This window comes from Apostichopus japonicus, chromosome 14 (assembly GCF_037975245.1).
Source record: "Apostichopus japonicus isolate 1M-3 chromosome 14, ASM3797524v1, whole genome shotgun sequence".
Classification (NCBI taxonomy): domain Eukaryota; kingdom Metazoa; phylum Echinodermata; class Holothuroidea; order Aspidochirotida; family Stichopodidae; genus Apostichopus; species Apostichopus japonicus.
In genome coordinates, this window is record NC_092574.1 from 20,010,211 (window position 1) to 20,034,443 (window position 24,233).

Below are 24,233 nucleotides of genomic sequence, written 5' to 3' on the forward strand. Positions count from 1 at the left end.
CTTTTCTTTTTATTGTCTGCTCTTATTGTGCTCTTTAATGTCCGCTACCTTCAAGCAGGTTGAAAGACGCGATGTGGATCTGTCGCGGGGAGGGCTTGGACGAAAGCAGGCATACATTGTTGGCGATGAGGGTAAAAATCAGTTTAATTAGTCAAGTTTTATTTGATGTCAAACTGTTTATCATAATAACGCCTTCCATGGATTGGTGAGGTTTGCCCCCCCCCCCCCCCCTTGAAGAAGGCTTCTAGTTATATAAGTGCTCCACTATTTTATTTCGATCATTTTCTCAAAAAGTTGACCTTTGGTTGGTAATCACGGTATTATAGACACATAAGTTGTCGAGATTTTGATATTTATATCGAAATGTAGACTTTGCCTACTTAACTTCGGCGTTTCTATCACCAATTTGTACGTCACTGATGCCAATAGTTTGACTCTTGTACCGTTCAAATTGTTCAATTCCCCTGAACATTTTACTTTTTTCTTCGAAACGTCGACCGTACGTGTTCTTATAAATTGGTCTTGGTAAATCAAAAGTTCGACTTTATATCTAGACTAAAGAAAATGCTGCTTCTCGTTGTCAATAACTCAATGGCTGGTTTGCCATATGAGTTGAAACCTCATCGATCGAGTGTAGTCGTCATAACTGATAGGCCTAATTGATAAAATGTTACTTCCTGGATCATTTGGACCAATTCAGCTATATATCATTGTCGAGTTATTTACAAGTTTATCTAAGTTGTACTAGTTTCGTCACCTCCGGGAATAAAGTGTCAAAGTTCCGTGCCCAAACTTAAAGAAAATTAGACTCCTGTATTAACATTTATTGCCTTTTCCATGTTTCTTGAAACGAAACTTGGTTGTCAAGCTAACGTAAACGAAACTCTTATCGAATATTAATGATAAGAAAAAGGGGGAAAAAACTAGTGTAAAAGTAAAGTTGAAGCTTTAAATAGTTTGACTTGTTAACCTTGATTTCAACATCCAATGAATCATTCTGAAATTTGAATTTTAAAGCACAAAAGAATATGGAACATACAAGAAAATTGACCACACGCGGTGCGCAGGGCAACGTACCACCTTCTTGATTCAACCACCCGTCGTGTAACAGGTTAACAGATGTTTCAAATCATTTATACAAATTTCGCCTTCCAAAGTAACTAAATGTGAAAATGGCGACGACCACTGATGACAAACGCGAAGACGTGAATACACAGCAAAAGGATAATTCACCATCTTCTGCTGGTTCCAAGTCAGGGAAAAAATCGGAAATGCCTCCCAAGAAACAAATAAATCAAGTTTACGGGAGAACTTTTTTACGAGAGTTATTGACTGAGACGATCATCGGTAAGGCACGTTTGATACGTTAATTAGCCTAACCAGTTACAGTATACCAACATGCGTGTACACCGTTGTGGTAATTTGTAAATTGTAACGTTAGAGTAGACTATAGGGCCTATAATCTAAGACCAAACCGAAGTCACATGCGCGCCCAGCGTATGCTACTCACTACAGCCCTGGGAATAAAGTTTCCCCATTTTCTTTTTCCTAGGAATGATTTTCTGGTCAGTGTTCCAGGAGTTGATTCCAGCGATTGCTCTGAAGGTTGTGAAACATCATCAGACAGAGTATTTTGTTGTCTCTGCCGTGTGGTTTTCACCAGTCTTGTTTATTTTACCGGGATTACCTAGGTTTTTTCAGTCATCATTTGGACTGCTCCTGCTCCGATTGGTTATGATTGGCAGCTTGGCTTCTGTTCAAGCACCAACACCAGAGATGAGGTTAATATTGCTTGCCGTAGGTAACTTTGCTGCCATCCTACTTCTCGTTAGTACTTGGTGGCATAAGTCTTGTCATCAAAGGTAAGATTATCATCTTTAAATTCTCAAGAATTATCCAATGTCTAGTTTTGCAGATCAGAGATTGTTTATGTGAAAAAGCTTTGCACTTCAGTTGGTTTAGGAAAATGAAAGGTGCAATATTTTAAGGAAATAGTAGGCACAGAATAAGCTGTTAGTTTGTTGGATGAATGTGTTTTTGTTGTTGTTTACCTTCAAAAATTTTTACAATGCTTGAAAGATTCCATATTAAATAATGCTTTCTGTTTTTTCTTTTCCTTATTTTAAGGTCAACATCCTTCTGGGGTGTTGTTCTTGGATTTGTTGGAGTAATTACCTTAAAGATATGGTATGTCTCCATCAATCCAATGTGGGAAAGTTCAACAAGCAATTCTGTCTTCATTGCTCTTGGTGTACTTGCTGCTCTGGACAGATTTAGTACAGGTAACTACCTATCCCCATGGAAATCGATATTTCTACGAAAAAGATACATTTTGATGAATTTCTAATTTCATAGGACAACTAAGCAAACTTTCCAAATAAACCATTTTCAGCTTTGAATGATAAATCAACATGATTATAGTAGCACTAGTAAAGCTTTTGAAGAGCATTTGCTCAGATGATATCACAGTAGCTGAAGGTTTAGCTCTTCAAAAAAAAGGTCACATTGAATCAAACATACCTAGAGTTATAGGGGCAAGATATATATATTTTCAACTAGCAGTGTGGCATATTTTTCTCATCAATATTGGTTTCACAATGTTTGTCACTGTTAAACAATGACTATCTATATGAGTTAATAGAATATGAGTGAAAAGTTTGTGACTATTGAAGCAGCATTTTGCATCTTTTTCTATGATTTTTATCAACCTCACTGACTCCACTATGTCATAACGACATACATAAGTAGCTTATCTATTTAAATCTAACTTCAAATGGTGGCATAAAAGTCTTTTCAACTTTGTTGTTCTCCAAGATATTTTCCTTTGGTATCCCAATAAACCTCCCATAATATGAATATTTAAACACTACGAACGTCATTGACCAATACGTAATATAACACCATGCTTGATTTGTGTACAGTCTATATGGCAGTTGTACCACAGAGTTCCATAACAACTCCCTGGTATACCATCGCAAAGTCTTGAATCTATTTTTAGCAACGGCTCATAACTAAACCTGCATCTCTGATTGGTTGAATTCGAACTAGTGGGTTTGGGGGAACTGTATGCGATTAATTTTAAATGTGGAATTTGTCGTGGACACTTTTCTCATTATCTGCAAATATCCTTAATTACTTGCCAATTAACTTTGTTGGCAGGGAAAAACTTGGCTAATATCTTAGTTTGATGTTTTGTGATTGATAAATGTAAACAACTCAATTTTAAGGATTTGTTGTTGGCAAAGCTGTTTAATTTTGTAGTAAGTGCAATATTGGTGAATTATGACTGACAGTTTGTTAGAACTTTCTCTTCCAATTAGTGGTTGGGCACTGCATGCCTATTAACATTTTGTGAAGACTTCAGTGCCAACTGCCCTCTTTTATTGCATAGTTGTTTAAAATAATAGACTTTCTTCCAATTTTAAGTTCATTTTTTTCTTGACTGCTGTGTCCATAACATGTACATAGTCTCTTCTCATTGACTAAAAAATTCATATATGCAAAACTATAGAGCGCAATGTTATATCGTGATTAAGAAAGGGATCTGGACCATTGCCAAAGTATTGTGAGTTGATGGAAAGTCTGTATACTGTACCATGTCAAAACTACTTTAAGATAAGAAAACAACATTCATGCTGATTATTTTTGATATAAAATCAGTCTATGTATTTTTATTTCAAACTTAAGACTTCTGTTACCAGTTCAGTGGCCGATATACAACAATATGAATTTAAGAGACTGACTTTGGTCAGCCTGCGGCTTTGATAGGCCAATTGATGAGGCGTCTTCATGTGTTCCTGCTTGCAGGAGGATCTATAAAACATACATACATGCATACATACAATAAATCTACGATGTAATTGTGTTTGGAAGAATATGATGAATTATTTCTCTGACAGGTACTCATTCTTCAAGACTTGTTTCTTGTGTAATAAGTTTCGTCTTCTGTTGTCATCTTTTTTTTTTAAATATGTTCACGTGTTTCCCCTTTTTTCCAGTTGAATATCCTCTCCCCGAATTCAAAGCTCACCCAGAATTTGCCAGTCACTGGATAATTATGGGCGGTGGGTTCGGAAGCCTGATGTTCTTCACACAATGGCTCTTTGGGGATCCCTCTATTCTATGCAGGTGGGGCGTTCAGGGTTTTCCAGCGACCGGGCCTCATCCCTTTCCTGCGGGGTAAGTTTTTCACTTTTACATGTATGTATTTTGTTTCAGAGCCTGTGTTTAGAACTCTTTGTTACGAAGACATGATTTTTCAATTTTTAATAGGTCATTTGGTAAAATACTGTTTATTTATTGTGACTTATGTTGATCAAGCATGGTGTTTAGAGAAATCTGCATTTATTGTTATTGCAGGAAGGTATTAAAATGTCTGTTAGTAGCATTTAGTTATCATGTAGAATCAATATAAGACTTATTTATATGAAAAACATGTAACCCCCTCCCCCACCCCCTGTGTCCTATTGAACAATGTCAGTTTCATATAGATAATAATGTCTTTTTGCAAGTACAAGTGTTAAAGTCACTTTTATCATTTTCCCGCTGACATTTCCTCTCTGCAGAGTCGCTGTCTTTGTTGAGCTCATGTCCGGTATCCTGCTATCGACCAATCAGAAGCTAGCAACAAACTTCCTGTGGGTGTGGTTTGTTGGTGGTCACATGACCATTGGAGTGTACTATCTCTGGGGATTCCTCACCTTTGCGTGCGGCCTCATCCTGGCTCCGTTCATGATGTCATCGTGGACAGAGGTCGCCGACAGGGTGACCAGTTGCCCCCCCGTCCCTACGATGATGTTAGCAATGGCTGTGTATGTGGCAGAAGTCTATTTCTCCATAGCTACAGTCATACCTGGATTACCGTATGGATTTTTATTCAAGTGAGTGAACACGAGAAAGAAATATTTGGCTTAATTATTAGACATCTTACGACGACGAAGGCAAACGATTAAACCTTGGTTTTTGATGGGAGTTACAGCTTTTTTGATGATTTCTAATACCTATTAGAGTGATCAAGACAATGTTGTTCATAGGTGTCCATAACCCCTTAATTATAGAGTATAAAGTCAACAAGAAAACTCCATGGTGGTGTTAGGTCATAAAAGGAGTGGTCTTGCGATAACAAGCAAAAATGAGGGAGTAATTTAGCCTTATATCACGTCGCAAAAATGCTATTCAAACTCGACAAATTGCTAAACAATAGCAAAGACGTATAGCAGATTTTGTACACAGGAAAACCATAGTCTTAGTTTTAATTTTATGAGATAAAAGCTTTGAGCCTTCAAAATGTGAACACTGAAATCATTCACTGGCAGTAATCAATTACTAACAATAAAATATTACTCTTATTAATCTCTTAGATTTGTAAAAAAAATGGAAAAACGTTGGTAAATCTGAGTGGAAAGCAAAACTAAAAGATGTTGATGAAAAATTTAAAGCAAAAGTTTCGGGATTAGGGTGTAACAGGGTTTCTTCCATTGAACTTTACAGAAATGTGTTTTGCCATATTGGTAAGTTGGAATGTTGATACTGACATACAAACAGACAATAACATAAACACACAAACAAACAAATATGATCAATCAATGTGTGAACAATATTGAGGAATGTGTGTCTACAATATGCATCTCGCTTACTAGGGAGTGATGAAAACATTAGCCATTTCTCAAGTGATCAGAAGTCTTTTTGTTTTACTTGTATGCTTCTTTCTAGAAAGTGACTTTGTTTATTTTTAAGGAGTTTTCTTTTAATTGCAGTGGAAGAGGTATCTGGATCGTTGCTCCTGGTATCCTTCTGGTAGGCCGTTGTCTTCTCAAAGGTGCTTTCCGCGAACCAGAGAAACCAGGAAACACTCACATGGCTTTCTGTAACTTAGATGGTACAGGTTGTTTCCAAATGTTTGCTGATGCCAAAATATGTAAGTAAAGCTGAAAGAGTGGAATTTTTTAGGAATATTCAAATGTAATCCGACTTATCTGGATTGCCTAAGTCTTTTTAAACTTGCACATGCATATTCATATATAAGTTTGTCTCAAATTTGAACCTGAGAACCACAATTAGACCCAACTTTAAAACCATTGTGGACTATACTGAACTTTTCTCAAGGTGCTGATGTACAATGTGACAAATCTACATTTCCAGTTTGCTCCTGTTACTATGGGAACAAATCTAGCAGGTTTTAAGTTTTGTTGATATGTATCTTGAGATCCCAAATTTTCTCTCCTCACATCCCCTCCCCTCCCCTCCCTCCCCTCCCCTCCCCTCCCCTCTCCTCCCCTCCCCTCCCTCCTTACCCTCCCCCTCATCAAATCAATAACATTAACATTTCAGTGAATTGTGCACAGATTTAATTTTAAGTTATATTTCAATTGCTTCCATAGATACCATTATCATCCTGCTACTGGGTGCAGGAGGTTATGCCAAGCAACATTTAACTCATAGCATGGACCGCCCAGCTCCTAAAAACCCACAAACATTTACAGGGCTAGTCTGGAACAGTCAATTCATGTTGGACAACGATGGCATGCTGAGTCATAATAGAATTGCAGACTTTCTTTCACATGCCGGTAAAGGTCCTTTCTTTATTTCTGGATACAATATTGAAAGATTCCATATTTCTTTGTCTGCATATATGCAAAATGTGATGATTTCCATGGCATCTCTTTGGGTGGAACATGAACTGAAAAGGGATCAAAAAATGGATTTGGTTTTTAAATTCAACTTTTCATGTTTTATCTTGCACAAAATATGAATAAAGTTTTTGGTATTTATGTACATGCAAGAATATTAAATGGATTGCCCTGCAGGTCAAATTTTCCATATTGAAATAGTCATTTTAAAGTTTCGATACCTTTAAGATAGATAAACTATCTGGAAAGAAATGTTCTTTGATCAAGGTTGTTTGAACCAGGCAGAATTAGGCTATTGTTATTGTGACACACACCCATGGCAAGAATTGTTTTAAATGGAGGAAGTCTAAAGACATGAAATACAATGTAACATGTTGCATTTTTTTTTAACTTAGATGCTGATGTCATAGCTCTCGTCCAATCAGATTCATCGAAGCTGTTTCTAGGCAACAGAGACACCAGTTTGTGGCTCTCAAGAAAGTTAGGTTTGTTTGACGATTTTGGTCCAGCATCAACTTTCCATACTACTGGGTGAGTGCGCTGTTTTGAAATACAAATTTTAGTCACATTTATTACAAATGGAACATCAAAACTTGGGAGAGTTCTGTCATTTTTGCAAATTTCCTAGGATGTGCTTGTCAGGGAGAAAGTAAAAACAGATGGAGAAAAAGGTAAAAAAAACTTATGTTTGTTATTATCGGTACAGCTTGCTTGATCCTTTTGTTTTGCCTTCTTGAATTTGAATTGAATTTGAATTTATTGTCCACAATCAGAAATTTGGCTTACACAGGTCGTAAACGAAAAAGAAAAGAAAAAAAAAGAAATAGTATAAGTATCAATTGACTGCGATACACATACAGTAATATAACAAATAAACAGCAACTCCTACAAATAAGAAACTTATCTTCTCACTTGTGAATTAAATATATTGATAGAGTTAGGCACAAATGAGTATCTGTAGCGGCCCCTAAGTGTACATGGTAGGCATAAACGCAGTCCAGAGCGGTTGTAATTATAGTGCTGAAACAAAGGGTGTGTTGGGTCTTGCATGATATGTTTCAATTTATTGCAGACCCTCTCATGGTACAAGTACTCTGACGATGGTAATTGAGCACCAATTACACGCTGAGATCCTTCTTCTCTTATTTCCAGAGTTTCCTTGCTTTCGAAGTATCCCATCGTTAGCTCTGATCATCATATAGTCAACAGTACTGAGAGTCATTGGGTACCAGTACTCACAGCAACATTGAATATCTCTTCTAATTTACTGGATGTTGTTGTGGCTCATTTTCCTCAACAGAGGTGAGTATTTACTTGATTTTAATTTGTTTCTTCTCAAAATTAAAGTATGCAAGAGCAGAGAAGGAAGCACATGGTTAAGGGGCCCAGGGAACCACAAGGTTAAGGGCCACGGGGGTCAGTTGGACCTCATGGTCAAGGGCCATCAGACTTAGGCATGTAAAACACATAATATGATAAGGAGAGAGTGCAGTCGGGGGGGACCAAGCAAGCATATTGTGCCTCGGGGCCTGAAGCCCTGTTAATTTGTCACTCACCCTCCTCTTAGCTCCAGTCTGCTAGAACTGGATTGGTAACCATTTTGTGGTACGTTCTGCTCGAAATCATATCTACTCGAAATCAAAGCTCAAGGGATGATTTCATTTAGCTACTATATCATCGACGGGATGTAGGGAAATCTCTCAAGTCAGGCCACACGGTGCACACATATAGTACATATGGATATTTGTCTAGGACAAAAGTGTCTTTACTAAAGTAACAAGCTAGTAATTTGTGCTTGATTTTATTTTTTACAGGTCTACGATGGATAGGAGATATCAAATTGAGTTCATCACAAACTTTACAAGAAGAAGGTAAAGTCATATCTCTTCAACTTTTTCACAGCAGTTCAGAAAGGGTTTGTTATCAGAGTAACGAAGATTCAGCTGTTGTAGTCTTTGTTTTAATTAGTATGTATCATGGCATCAATAGACTGTGGTCCCTGCTGAAAATGGTCACTCTAATAATGCCAGAATATCAAGGCTATATATAGTCTTGAAGATGGTGGAATCATACTTCCATTGACACCCAATATAACTATACATGGCACTGTTTTGTTTTCTATATTAAAAGCCAAATTTTTGGGGGGTTTCTTTTTGGGGGGGGGCTGTCAGTGGTCTATCTCCTGCAAGTTTTTCAAACTGCCTAGTTCACTCCAAATCAGTTTTTCTTTGATGGAACTCAGACACTCTTTTAAATCTTTTCATTTTTTGATATTTAGTGTCATTTATTTTTTAGTCTACGTTTTCTTCATTCTCTTCTCCCATTTATACCTTGAGGTTTGAAGTTCACTAACAGAATAAGCTTTTCTACGTGAGCAGTATTTAACGCAAATGTTAGTAAAGAATACTAAATGGTTGCAAAATCAAAGCAGATAAACACTTTTGACTAGATTAAACAATGTTGATCTTTTTACCACCAGCCCTAACCCCGTCCTATTCCTATCGTCCCTGTCTTGTGAACCAGTCAGTGGAGATTACAGGAGGCTGAAGACATTCGGAAAATTGAAGGTATGTGACAGAGTTTTTCGAAGAATATCCGAAGTATCGCAGAGACTATGTACTAACCTGGCCTTTAATAGCCAGCTACCACTGTGGTGTATGTGATGTTATATATATATTGTAGTGCTTTCCTACTAAAGTAATACTATGACTAAGAAACGACCTTCCTTGACCACTTCACTGAACGAAGTAACTGAAAACACTGTCGCTGTACACGTGAACGTATATTACATAACTGTCTCTCAATGAACACCTGTCCTATTGTGTCTTATACAATCAGTCCACACTCGTTTGGTTCTGGAAGCGAAGATTAACAAGAAAGTTGGGCAACAGAATGTTTGTCAACAAAATACTTAGACTGTTCCACTTTGTGAGAGGGAATACTATACAGGCTCACTTGCAGTGCAGTGTATTAGCTGTCACTACAGTGTCTCTGGGATACGTGCAAAGTGTTTAGAATGGAGCAGTCTGCAAGGGAAGGTTCCACATGTCAGTCTGAAATTAGGTTGAGATAAAAAAAAAAATTTGTGTAACAAAATTGAAATCGTTTTCTTATGAATTCATGAGGCTTTTTTTTTTTTGGAATGGTGACTACTGGGCAGGATAATTTCTTTGTCAATAGAATGCAATAGAACAAATACAGTAAGGTGTTAGTAACCTTCTCTATCCCGTGTGTTATAAATATTCATAACTGTGAGAGTTACGATTATATGAATATTTATGATTTTGCTTAACAGTCGGTCCTCCTTTCGTAATGCTTACATCAGTCACATGTTTGCATTGGTTTGTGGATGTTGTCGTTTTGAGATGTCGTTTGTTATCAGATTTTCATTTCCATAAATTGCTTACAGCACAGTCAAATTTATGTCTCTCTTGTTCTTTCCTCTTTTTTTCAGGACATTGACCCATTAGACGAAGACAGATTCATCTTCAGTATAATGTACAAGAATCTTATAAGGTAAGGAATAAGGATGTCACTGGATGACGGCTCAGTTAAGTAATGATGCAGAATGACGTAAAGGCACTTTTTTTCAGTTTTTCACTCTAAGACCGCTGGCAATCCACTCGGCAGTCTTGAGCCAAATTTTGAGTGGAACTTTGTCATGTGCTTGCAGCACCATACGTAATCATTAAGGCCCTGGTATTCAAAGTTGGGCTGCAACCATTTAAACATTAAGGCCCTGGTGTTCAAAGTGAGGCTGCATCCCTTTTTTAAAGGTTTCTCATGTAGGTTTTAGAGTGTTGTTAAAAAATGGAATTATCAATGTTTGTGCAAAAAAAAAGGTAAATTCTTTAACATTAAATTTCTTCAAAAGTTGCAACATATCACCATGTTTGCTGGAAGCACCATTAATCATCTAAACTTTCTTTAAAGGGGGGTATGCCTGATCTTTCCCAAGGACCCCTTCCCCAGTCCACAATAACTACCACTAGAGGTTTGCCAACATGATGGTGAAAACTTGGGGTCACCAAGTTTATTTATGTTATTTTTCCCGCCCACCAGGTTAGGGTTTGCACGCGTTTCCCAGGCTGGTTTGAGCAACGACGAAGCACAGATGGCTAAATTCCAGTTTACCTCCGTGAAGTCATACAAGGACAATGAACATGTTACCATAGAAACCAGTGATGTGGATAAGTCTGTATTATTTCCTGAAAGGTAAGGAACTTTATGTGTCTTAACGAAAACAAATGAAGATGGAAGAACTATGAAGTCTATTTCCTTGATCACAATGTTTAATTGCTTTTTTTTTATTGTGGTCACATTACTGCATTTCTTGTTTTCATTTACCTACCTGCATTTCTTGTAGACTTTGATGCAATATGATGCTTGTGTATAGAGAGTGTTTACTGGAGAGAGAATTTATCTGAAATCTTTATCTGTTACTGTTTCAAGGGATGAATTCTTTTTTTCTCAACTTAAAGTTTTTTTAAAAAACATTCTAATTCTTGCAGCTTTGGTGGTTATTTGGAAGGCTTGTATTCTAAAGGCAAAGATCATCGTTACCAAATGGGAACGCCCAGATACTTCATCAGTCATGGAGAAGGACCTGAATGAATTTGATTTTAACCACTGGCTGAAGAGAGCTTTCGAGGAGGGATCAGGAATGACAATTTTCTTTTTGTTCTTCTCTCCTTTGTCTGTTGAAGATAAAAATTTGTGATTTTTTAGTATAATGCTTCTTACCAAATCTACTGTAGCACAGAGGGCAAGACTAAAATGAGACATAAAGCGATCTTTGCAATTTAAAGTTTTCTGGCTAATGAATTGGACTTCATTTCCATAAATTTGTTTGTTTACTTAGGCATTGATTCAAATTGAATGTACCTCTAAATTTATCAGATTTTGCAAAAAGAGTTTGTTAGGTCCTGAATCATCTGTTGCGGAAGCTTTCGAGCCACCGCATGCCTACCACTATAAAATATTAAAACAAGTATAGTGCACATCACATGAGATGGAAACTGTAGACAGGCAAGCAGAGCCCTGCATGGTGTTGAGGGCAGGTGATGATATTGTATTCAAAGTTTATTGTGGTCAACAAAAAAGAATTTTTACCTAGAAGATAACTTTCAGCAATAAATAGATTGACAAACTGTTACAGAATATTTCCCAATAAGTGAATTTATCCATCAAATAATGGTCACTGATGGTTAAACTTCAGCCAGTTAATTTATGCCACCCACAGAGGTAGCATCTGTTCTACTGTTAGACATTTCATTGTTTGATTGAAATCTCTGATATGTCTGGGAATAAAATTGAAAATAGAGGCTCAGAAGTCTGCTGTAGAAATTTATAAGAAAAAAAGAACATTTGGCAATTTTTAGAATCCAAAATTGAAGGTATACTAATAAATTTTAAGAAATTCTTTTTTTGTCTTTTGGTCAAGATGTTAGATTCTAAGGAATTTGTCAGTAGGGCCTCCTCTGTGATTAGCTTGTGGTGTTTAATCTGCTTTTTGTATACCTTAGAACCTCTGCAGATTCGGTCACCCACGTTGCTAAGAGTTAGATAAAAACCTTGAGTTAAATACTGCATTGAGCTTCTTGTCCGTGTAATTTACCTGTGACGAAAATCAGCAAATTCCCAATGAAGTTTTTTTTTTTTCATTTTCTTTTCTCATTCTTGGAAGTATCTTGGACTGCATGATTGTTGTAATTTTCATTTTATTCTTCTTTTGTTCCAGGATGCTCACTTTGGCCTTCCGTGCTATTAAATTTAATACCCCAAGTTACTTTTTTGATATCTTGCATTAAACAGACTAAAACTAGGCAATCTAGATCACAATATCTTAAAGGCATTGAAGACTCGCCCCAAACCGCGTGCTGCGCTCTGAAAAAGTTAACTGTCCGTTGCTTGCAAGTGAACTTTTCTTCTTGTCGCTACAGAATGCAGACAGTAATGAAAACGTGATACCTTGTTATCTTTTATCTAGACCTGAGATGTCCATCGCTCCTTTGTACAGTGCTGTGGGTATTGACCGTAGCTGTATATTGACTGTACACTAGTGTCTAATTTCCGACGGTAGCAAGCTGTGTGTGTATTTTCTGGGATCGATGGTGGTGTCTAACACTTCTGTTACACCTCATTCGAAACCAGGTCAGATAACCGGCATGAGACATTTCTTTGTGCGCGAGTCTTCACACCCTTTAAACCAGCTTCAGGTTCCAGTGTCTCAAATGAAATTGATCAGGGATCGCAGCTGTCATCATGCTGCCCACCGTTTGTGGAATTCACTTTCAGTAGATATTAGATCTCTGGACTCACTTGATCAGGTTAAAGCATCGTCTTAAAAACTCACATTTTTTTTCACATTGTTATTATATGTGTTCTATCTTTATTTATTTATTGTCATCACCTGTAAAGCACATTGAGCACCTTTTGTTGGAGTCTGTGCTATATAAGGCTAATTATTATGATCATGTTATTATGTTGTGTAGGTTAAGTCTTTCCTCTTAGGGTCTGTGTGTGTGTAAAGGGAGTTATAAGGTTATAGGGTAAGGCATGATTAGGAACTAAGGTCAATCAAAGGTCATTCAAGCAATAATTTACATCTCAATATAGCAACTGCTAAATTTCAGGTCTTCCGTTGTTTGTTGTCTATGGTATTAAAGAAGCCAAAGCCAAACAGAGAAAAGATGGAGGAAGAGGAATTGGGAGGGGGAGGGTAGGGGCAGAGAGAGGGGCTTGGAAGGCTGAACTGTGTCCTCTCTCGATGAGATGATAACTTCGAAGGAACCTGATAATACATTAGTATTCATTTAAATGTTTGGTAAACAAGACATTTCCCTGCTCTCCTAACCAATAATTTTTTTTTTTTCTGATGAAGCCTCCAGTAGAGGACTCAAACTCTTTGGAGGCATCTAGGGATTGATCAACAGTAACGTATAGCTCATAAATATCAATAAAACAGTATTTAGCAAGTAAAATGGGTCCAATGAGACAAACAGGATCATTCGATCGTCTGCAATTTTCTAAGTTGTACCGTTAAAGATGTGTATAAAATGCAACTTATTCTGTTCCAACAATCCCTAACTTTTGCTTGTTCACTGTGATGAATGGACTATAATTATCATGCAGATTTGCTGTATGAGTACCACATCGCAAGGTACGCATACGAGTGGAGTTCCCATTGATACGAGTACAAATGTGAGTACAAGGCTGGAAGTGTGAGTACAAGCAAAACAGTACAAGCAAATCTTGTACTAGTTACCTATGCTAGATTTCTAAAGTGAGTATCAGTATAAATACACGAGGCTGAGTACCAGTATTTTAACAGTGCTAGAGTACAAGACCAGTACAAGACGAGTACACACTCAACACTAGTCTGTTATCAACTAATAGAAAATTGGGGTTTATCAGCGAAGTACTGGTTTTTTCCTTGTATAGATATGAGAAAGTATCGCAAAGAAAAAGAAAAAATCATCACATTTAAAAGAATAATATAAGCAAAAGAAGAATAGTCGATTCATAAACTAGGATAAAAATAAAACCGAAAAGTGGATACATATTCTATTTGATCAGAAAATCTAGCAAAGTTGTTTATAATAATCCTTGTTAATAAATGACTAATTTTTGTTGTTGTTCTTTTTGACAATAATCCTGGTCTGTTGACCAATGTAGTTTTGTGGCGATACATCAGGACATTTTTGTTTCAAAGATATCCTGGTTTATCCATCTGATTTCATATCTCGATAAATCAAGAGATTTTCTCGTTTGATAATTTATATCCTGGTTTATCAGTCAATAAAACGGCTGGATGTGCGATTGTTTCAGTTCATCGGTCGATAAAACAGGGTTTTAAATTTAAAAAATGAGTTGATGAAAGGGGTCTATTTGAAAGAAAATTATGCAAATATTCTGGTGCTGTCTATGTCATTGAAATGGTTTTGTATTATGGTATAGGCTCCATGTGTATATAAACAGATACTTGTTTTTAAACATTTATCGATATGGAAAGCGGGCTGTATTTTATAAATAGTTGTTATTGCGATATGAAATCAGTTACAATTTGTAATTTTTTCTTCAAATAATTTGTAGTTTTCCTTGCATTCTGGAATAATCATTTCAACAAAGATTTAATAGTCGTAAGTTATACGGTAGTTTGGGGGGGGGGGGGGGGAATGAGGTGAGGGTGAAAGCTTTGATATGCTGCTGTGAGTAAACAAGTCAGTATTGCTCATAAATCTGTTTGGATCAAGTATTGTTCAAAAATAACAGCAATTTTGTAATTTGTTCTATGGTAAATTAATTTAATATGAATCGTTGTTGTGATATTCTTAGCCGGTGGGAAGTATTTTTTACAGTTTTTTGCTGGATATACTTGGGCAGAAAATATCACCTCTATTTGTTTGTTGATTTAGGTAATGGTATTCAAGCACAGTGGTATATCTTTGTCAGAAAGGTTCATACATGCAAACTATGCAGAGTCCTGTGGTTTTGGGTAATATATTCACGGAAATTTACAAGGAGGATTACAAGAAGATAAACAAAATCTTCACAATTTTTGCGATTTCAAATTGTTTGTGTTATTCCAATATATATATATATATATATATATATATATATATATATATATATATATATATATATATATATATACATATATATATATATAGTGGGTACTCAGTTGAGCATCATGGGTACTCGTTTGAGCAATCGGGTTAAATATCAATTAGTTCGTCCCTCAATATTCCTTCTCCCAGACACATTTGAATTATTTTATTATAATATGCAAAGCAGGATGATAACTTTGATGTAATTTTTTACTAGTTCGATATCAGGCTTCACTAGGCCACCTTGATATGAGAACTTAGCATCCGCTATCACCGTCCAAAAAAATGATCAAAAATCAAATCAATTATCTGCTGACAGAAACCACATTGAGCTTCTATGCGCAATTTAACGATGAAAACTAATCATGTAATTCTCGGATTATCCAGCCCGATGGTCAAACGAGAACGTTTAGTATCTTTAATGTCCTAGAATCTAGTTTATATAGCCTATAGTCGTGTCGTTCGATCATTTATGTTTCATCGAAATTTGGGTTGAAATTTGTTTTCTTTTCATTTTTTTTTTAATCAAGTCTGAAATTAATTTATTAGTAATTCTAGTGACAACATTGTAACCTAATGAAGTAATTTACATCGAGAAAATATGACCGGTTTGCATTTTGTAACAAAAATACAGAGATTGGTATCAAAAAGAAAGAAAGATGTCCATCATATTTCAATTTATCTGTGAGCATAGGAGAAGGTGTATTTTGGATGTTATCCTTGCTTAGTTCGATCTTAGTCGTTACGTTTACGTCATGATAGCCTGTGTGTATGTAAGTATGTGACGTTTCAGTTGTAAATACAATATCCCAATCCCAAGAAATATAAAATTTGAAGGGACCTCAAACCCCGGACGAATATTTTCCATATTGAGAAAAATTAATCACAGTGTTTATAGTGGCGATGAATGGTCATTGGGGGGGGGGGGGTGGGCGACCCCCGGGGGGATGCGCAGCAGACAGCAAAATGTGAAATCTTTGTAAAACACGATATCTGAAGAATTAATTCTTGTATGAATCTCATACTTGGCGTGATGTTACCCGCAATGGAGTAGATGAAGCGAAATTATATTGTGTTTTGGAGGTCAAAGTTCATTTGTGATGGCAGAGGTAAATTTGGTAAAATCTTCTTCAACCCATTGACAATACCAGAAATTCGCGACCCTTTTCCGTCGATTTTCTTACGAACAGTTATTCTACGAAAAACTTTCCTCTCTTGAGACAGTGATCTCAAAAATTGAGATCAGCTTTCTAAAATTGAAAAAAAAACACATGAAAATCACTACATGATAAGTAATCAAATGACATGGACACTCTAGCGGACCTCGATTATTTAGATATCCTCCTATGACGTATGTACACTAAGCTTATTAGGTTTCATAGAACGCACTATAGAAGTGTACCACACATGAGTGAGACTGTAGGCAATCAAATCAGTTGTTTTCATTTCTATTGTTTCTGTTCTTTCCTTTTTGGTTTCCCGATAAAAGTATTGAATTAATCTTACCGACCTTGCAAAGTCGGCAATGGCTATACCGCGGATAGCAAAGCAGGTAATTACAGCATACATAAACGTTGAAATCAAAGCCGAAGCCAAAGTGAATTAATCATCCCGGAGTCTATGCATGCTAAGGTCTTCAATACCACCCTCATTACCTAAAGGGAAACATTTTATATAATAGTTTTGATTTGTGCATACACTATAGAGGTATAGGCCGCACTGTTAATCATTCTGCCTGAGGTAATTTGTTATGATTACCAGCCTTAAATTCCACCGCTCGGGTCCTTGTATCATCTGACTGTCTTTCGTAATTTGTTCGTCCGTGTAATTGCGTATTTTATGCAGGCAGTCCGGTTAGCCAGGCCGAGCACGAGAGGGGGGGGGGGTGCAGAATACTCTGCTCCCCATTTGCGCCACCATCCAGTGGCGTAGATGGGGGGGCAAGGGAGGGCACGGGCGCCGGGTTTAGGGGGTGCTGAAATGGAGAATGAGAGTAAACAAAATAAGCACTTTATAGAAAAACATGACGAAATTGATGTATGTCGTCAGGCATGAATATTTCCATAACTAATAAGAATCTGAACTGAATGTAGTTGTTTTTATTAGCACATTTATAGATTGTGATTTCTTTTCAGTCCATTTCAACCGTTTTCTCTTTTTTTTTATTCTGTTCTGTATTCTTTAATGACTACATGTCACGTAAATTTCGGGTATTTCAGTATACAGTTCCAAGGCAGTAGATTTCGAAAGGTGGAAGTATCATAGGCGTAGAAGCACAATTTGATTTTGGGGGGGGGGGGGCTGTAACGACTTGCCCGAAATATATAACCAAAAGTTTTCGCAATTTATATTTCTTTCAGTAGTGGGGGAGGAGAGCGCAATTCTTCTACTCTTGCACCTGGGCGCCTAAACCTCTAGCTACGCCACTGCCACCATCATGAGTACAAACAATTCCACCAGGTACAGGACACGAGTGATGTGCCCCTCCTTAGATTATTGGTGCCTCTCCATAAATTGTTAGTGCCCTTCCAAGTCAGAATTCCGGGCTATTCCGGGCGTTGTGTGTAGGACTATGTCTTCTGTGTTCGCAGTATGCAAATTTAATACCAGCAGATCATAGGTCAATAGAGGTCAACATATGAGATAATGAAAAAGACTAATATTTAAAGAAAACAGTTATGAAACAGATGTAATATTTCACGCATAATGATATCCCAAATCGAAATTAAAGAATCTTTTCATTGGTCATCGAAGTCAAAATGTTATTTACGAGAACGTTTTGCGTGACCCTTTGTTGTTGTTGTGTTACAGTGTCACAGTATCTATGGTTACAAAACATTATGCCTAACATGCCAAGTAAAAGTAGGAAATAGCACTGAATTTTCGTTGTTGTCTTGTTGCTGTTGTTGTGTTTCGTAAAATGAAGGGTGCTTGGATGCAAAATGGTGCTATATTTGAAACCATATCCATTTTTATTGATGACATTTGACGCAGGTATATTCCTTTCGTACCTTTAGTCCAACAGATCAGGCTTTACCTCTTTACCAAGGAAAATGTGACCATTGGAACAATGAGGGGTCGCGGGGTGCGTAACAACCGGCTGCACCCCACCCCTCGCGCATGGGTTTGCTGTACCTGTTTCTGCTGAGCTGTACTATACAAATCTAGTTATCAAACATAATACATAATACGAAGTGCAAGAAATACTACATGTATATATATATATATATATATATATATATATATATATATATATATATATATATATATATATATATATTGAATATCTAATCAATATTACATCCATGGAACTAAATGCACTTTCGCAAATAAATTCCTTCTTAAACTGACCCGGAACTATATCACACGCACATGCGCAATACGATGCACGACAATTCTCACGGAGTGATACGCTAAAGCACGGAAGTGTTAACTTATATGGACATGATTGTTTTATTTGTCATATTTTACGAAAGATTTTTGCATTTTTTTATTCCAGGCTGGAGAGAAAAGGATTCTTTCAGATGGTGATGTCGTGTGTGTATTTTTTTGTTGATAGTTTTATGTTACAAGTAACCGCTTTTATATATAATTGTTGTTGTAAAATGATATTGATGTCTGTGTTTCTTTGTCTTTATTGTGTTCTCTACCATTAACATATTAATATAATAAGAATAATACAACATGAATGACATAACTGTAGTGTGCCTGTATATGTGTGTATTGTGTAGTAGACCTACTAAATTAAACCATTAAAGACCAATAAAACTTCATTATAACTAGAAAACATGAAAAAGTTTAAAAATATTGATAAGAATAATATAAAAAAACTCAACAAAAATTAAAACATTAGACAGAATAAACCATATCTGAAGTCACCATTATTTGTCAAAGTAAGCTATTTGAAACCTTTCAAGTTCCCATACGTCAGAACTATGGTCGTACTTTATAAACGGTCAAGGTAAAATACGCCCGTAGTAATGAAATGTCATTGTACATTTGACCTCAGAAGCTTTATAAAAGCCGATTTCTGTTAAGCAACCTTTACCCGTGCAATGCTGGGGAAACCTTTCAGTTTATCACCCGCGCAGCTTGTTGATATATTTGATTGATATGGTGATATTTTATATATAAAGAACTAAACTAAACTAAAATGGAATTCCATCCGATTAATGAAGTAGATTTACCTAACTTAATGACAAGTCGTAAATAATGTATTGGTACTATATTAAGTATACGTCGAAACGTTACTGACAGCGTCAAGTTTCTAACTATCAAATATACCCTTGCATGTAAACTACACAGTGATAAAATCTCAATCTTATAAGGTTTCCCGTTGCAAATTTTGGTGAATTAAAATATCTGAACAGAACCGCTATATTACATTATCACTTCATTTTTGAGTCATATTTATAAACTTACACAGAAAACTGTCAGGGAAATTTAAAAAAAAAAAAAAACGTGAGAATAGTAAAGAGTTTTTCTAGTTTTTGCTATAATAGAAGTCATGCGCTCAGTCTATACAGCGCTATCTAGCCATATGGTTCATGGCGGACTCTATAAATAGCCATTTCGTTGCTGACGGGGTGCAAGGGTGGGGATTCAGAAACCACAGTACATTGTATGTTGTTTAACCAGGGATCCATTCCCAATTACATTCGATAAACCCAAAAAAGCGACAGGGGGAAGAATTTTGTTTACAGAGGGACTCGATTTTTATGTTTTTCATATAAATCAATAGGAAATTTTCAAGCGACCATGTGACCTTTGTCATCACGTTTACAAAGTCCAGTCTACTTGAAATGTATAGAATTTGAACTATTGCTGTTATTGTCATCACTTTATTGCTGAGGAGAATTATCATCTGTAGATTCGTTCTCATGAATGATGAAATATTCACAAACTAGGCATAAATCCATTTTTAACGCTGATACAGAGGGAGGGTGTGGGGAGGGTGGGGCGGGGAGGAGTGGGAGAGGGGGTATTGCACATTTTCAACCCCACACAAATATAATTCAAAGTAGATGTTATCACAACTCTGCCTCGCAGACCTAACTATAGACGTATACTTTAATAAAGACGACTCGAGATGTCACATAAATATATATATATATATATATATATATATATATATATATATATATATATATATATATATATACATATATATATATATATATATATTTATTTATTTATATATATATATATATATATATAAATATATATATATATATATATATATATATATATATATAGTGATATTTGTGAAAGCATCTGACAAAGGTATAGAGCAATTCAGCTGGAAAAGATATTGTTTTAAAATATATGAATAATTTATTCAGAGAATAAAATAATGTTTCTACCAAAAGCGTTGCATTTTGATGACATCTTTACAGAAAGACCCACAGGGAACATTGACAGCTAAGTAAGCATTACAGTCAAATGTATCACATTTCAACAAAAAGGTTATATAAGGAAAATTTTGAACATTTTGCAGAACATCTTCCTCGTGATGATATCCGTCACGGACGACCTATACTGGAAGAATCGAGGATTATAGCCAGTGAAAATAAATCAACCATATCTCATGTTTATGATATATAAGTTACTAAGATTTGTCATTAAGTCATAACAGACATGTGGGATATTTTTCCTCTGTAAGATAAGGGTTACACTATTTGCCATCGAAAGAGCCTTTAATATTTATTTTGCATTAAAAAAAAACTGTGGGAATCTTTAAGACGATGAAGTTTAAAGCTTAAACTATCAGCAAGTTTAAAGGTATTTATATGAAGGCAGGTTGGATAAGGTAGGGATGGGGTTGGGGGGGGGGTAGTGGGGCAACCAATTCATAATGTTCCTATTGGAACTTACATTAGCCCCTGGAGTATAACACTGATCAGAAAAGGGATACGGTTTCCGATTGGACAAAACCAACCCCCAACTTGCTCTTTGTCCATCCGTGTCTACGTAATGTGATAATCCTTTCATCTTAACTCTCATTTGTTGTGTCTATTTTTGCTCTATTCATTGTTCATTTGCTCTATTTATAACTCTCTGTCTATCCGTATCTACGTAATGTGATAATCCTTTCATCTTAACTCTCAATTGTTGTGTCTATTTTTGATCTTTTCATTCGTCATTTGCTCTATTTATAACTCTGTCCATCCGTATCTACGTAATGTGATAATCCTTTTATTTTAACTCTCAATTGTTGTGCCTATTTTTGCTCTATTCATTACTCATTTGCTCTATTTATAACTCTCTGTCCATCCGTGTCTCCTTAATGTCTTCTTCGTTTCTTTCGTTTCAAGTTAGCTTCTGAAGAAGACCCTGCTACATCGAAACGCCAGGCCCTCTAAAATGTTACTTAATTGTGTCTAATCTGACAGATAGAGAAATATAAATTGAACACCGCTTATTCACTATAGTTACCGTATGAACTGGGTGGCATATTTCTATTTCTCATGAATATTTATGTTCGTGTTTACGTAATGTACTTGTTCAACCACTGAAACCGCAGGATGGGCGGAGTTACCATTAATTGTATCAACGAATTACAGCCAAAATGCAAATTATTAAATCATCATAGCGTATATATACTTAATGTGAAATTGAGATAGACCTATATTCTGTTGCACTACGGAAAAGAGTTTTATGTACTGCTTTTTTTTGAGTCGCTGCATGTCAATTCTTCTTTGCAAGTTCTTTGAGTAAATTTATGTTAGAAGGTTAAGTCTATCGGACAAACTGCAGACGGTGCAGTCTAGCTATCCGCATTCATCATCCGCTTATTCTTTTTAAATTTATATATATATATATTTTTTATCTCTCCTCACTTTTCTTACTTCAGGCATAATCTGTTTTTATTGACTGACTCTTCTTATAATGAAATATTTACTCTGAATCTGAGGATAAAAGAAGGAAAAAAAAACGACACAAAGAAAGAATCAAGGGGCCAAAGTATTGCCAAGTGAGGAGAATAAAACTGGACAATTTTTCTTTATTTGTCACAACTGCAAAACGGAAGGCAAAAGAACAGATTATATCACCTGTTCAGTGAAATACCCGTTCCTTTCACGGTGGTTGTAGCCGAAAGATTTGTTTCGCTTTGGACGTTGTGATTTTTTCCCCCGACTAAACTGAATTTCTGTCAAAAAGAGAAGAAGGGTTACCAGACTTACCATTAAAGGCTCAAAAATTTCTGTCAAAGAAATGAAAGATTTGACATTCTTCATGAAGGATCACGAAGAGAAATGCTTATTATTCGTCCAGTCTGGAACAATGGCCGATAATAAAAACAGAAAAAGCAACCGAATTGGAATGCTACCAGACAACCCTTTATGTTCTGTAGAGGAAGTTAGTGAGGAGTTGGAGAAAAAAGAAGAGGCAAACATCACGGTAGAAAGACAGAGGAACGTCTTTTGGAGGGAAAATGGAAGCAGACGACATTGCAGACGGACTAATCGACGTCGAGTGGCGGGGATACCAACGTTAGATCAGATAAGTGAGGAATCAGTTTAACGAAAAAGTGTCAAGACTGAATGCTGATGTTCATCCGGGTACATCTTTACAAATTATAATATATACTTCCATGATCGCATACGGACTCGAAATTCATTCCACATTATTCAACAAAGAAACATTCAACGAGTTCATCCATTGCATATGTTTTCAGGTTAATATTTAGTATAACTTTGTTTTCATATGGAAAATTTATTTCTACAATTTTTGTAATTGTACTGAAAGGGAAGGGAGGTGGTCTAGTCGGTGGGTACTTTCTATTTTGAATTCTATGTTGCACTTACGAGAAGTTTTTGAGTAACAGTCTGCACATGGCATGTTTCAGGCATTGAGGCTTACTGGTTTTGACTCATATTTTAAGGGAGGGGCACGGGGGAAGGGGTCATGGGAGATGGGAGATGGGAGATAGGAGAGGTAGACCGTAGGCCTTTTGAGGCCTAAAAAACCCATCTTTATTTTAGCCCTGCAAGGAAAACTATAGTGCTATGTGTTACCGTATTCTGTTTTGTTAATATATCTTATCTTATTGTTAGTTCAAGTGCTTTGTTAAATGCAAATGTGCTTTGTGATAAACAATTTGAAGTTAACGTGTGATTTCAACTTCCAAAACCTCGAGAATTGCATTATCCGTCTTGACATTAGCTTAATAGACTCATGCAATGCAGAATTGAAATAAGATAAGATATATTGAGGACGTTAAGAAGTAATGAGCTAAAGGCGATGCTATTTTCCATTAATGCACAAGATATGCACAGTAGTCACGTGTGTCAAAAAGTTTATATTTGAAATTGTAATCAGCTGGAAAATCCAGAACAGTGAGAAAACTTCCAGCCTCCACCGGGATTCGAACCCGGGCCTCCTGCTTTATATGCGGACACCCTAACCAGCCTCACCATGGTTGATAGTATGTCCAGAGGTTCGAAACCAGTAAGGAAGGTCGTCATTTCACTATTGAGTATTATGGCTATATTTTTTGTACTTTTCGAATTGCATCAAAATGCAACAATGTAAACAAATATTATTTCCTCTGTGGATAATATATATATATATATATATATATATATATATTAAATAGACTTTTCATTAGACTGCCAAGTATTGCTGACGAAGGTCCAAGGGGACCGTAAACTCCAATATATTTTCTAAAACATTACTCCTTATTTGTCAATTATATGAGTCATATCTTATTTGTTATGAGCTATAATGTGATTTTCCCCCACATTTCAAATTGAGCAAATGGTATGTTTCTGTGCCCCTCACTCTTTGTTTTCAACTACGGATGCTCATGGCATTCAGCTGGATCCCTTGTACTTAGAAGAAAGGAGTACAAAGCAATCAAATGGTCACCTCTTCTTTCTTTTACCTCGATAATACGTCTAACTTTTCGGCATATTTTGAGATTATCTTGACTTGTTTAAGAAAACATTTCGAAGGAACACTGCCACAGCTTGAGAAAATATAGAAATGTGGA

At 36.2% G+C, this 24,233-nt stretch overlaps 1 protein-coding gene across 1 annotated transcript; it reads left to right on the top strand.

The window, feature by feature from the left end:
* Positions 1-1,150: 1,150 nt before the first annotated feature.
* Positions 1,151-16,104, top strand: LOC139979630 (PGAP2-interacting protein-like). The gene is made up of 14 exons (XM_071990617.1): positions 1,151-1,347; positions 1,553-1,862; positions 2,128-2,282; positions 3,999-4,179; positions 4,566-4,880; positions 5,757-5,917; positions 6,381-6,566; positions 7,025-7,160; positions 7,782-7,931; positions 8,444-8,500; positions 9,109-9,196; positions 10,084-10,145; positions 10,692-10,844; positions 11,141-16,104. The coding sequence occupies exons 1-14, from the start codon at positions 1,173-1,175 to the stop codon at positions 11,241-11,243; spliced, it is 2,232 nt and encodes a 743-aa protein (XP_071846718.1). The 5' UTR covers positions 1,151-1,172; the 3' UTR covers positions 11,244-16,104.
* The last annotated feature ends 8,129 nt before the right edge of the window (positions 16,105-24,233 follow it).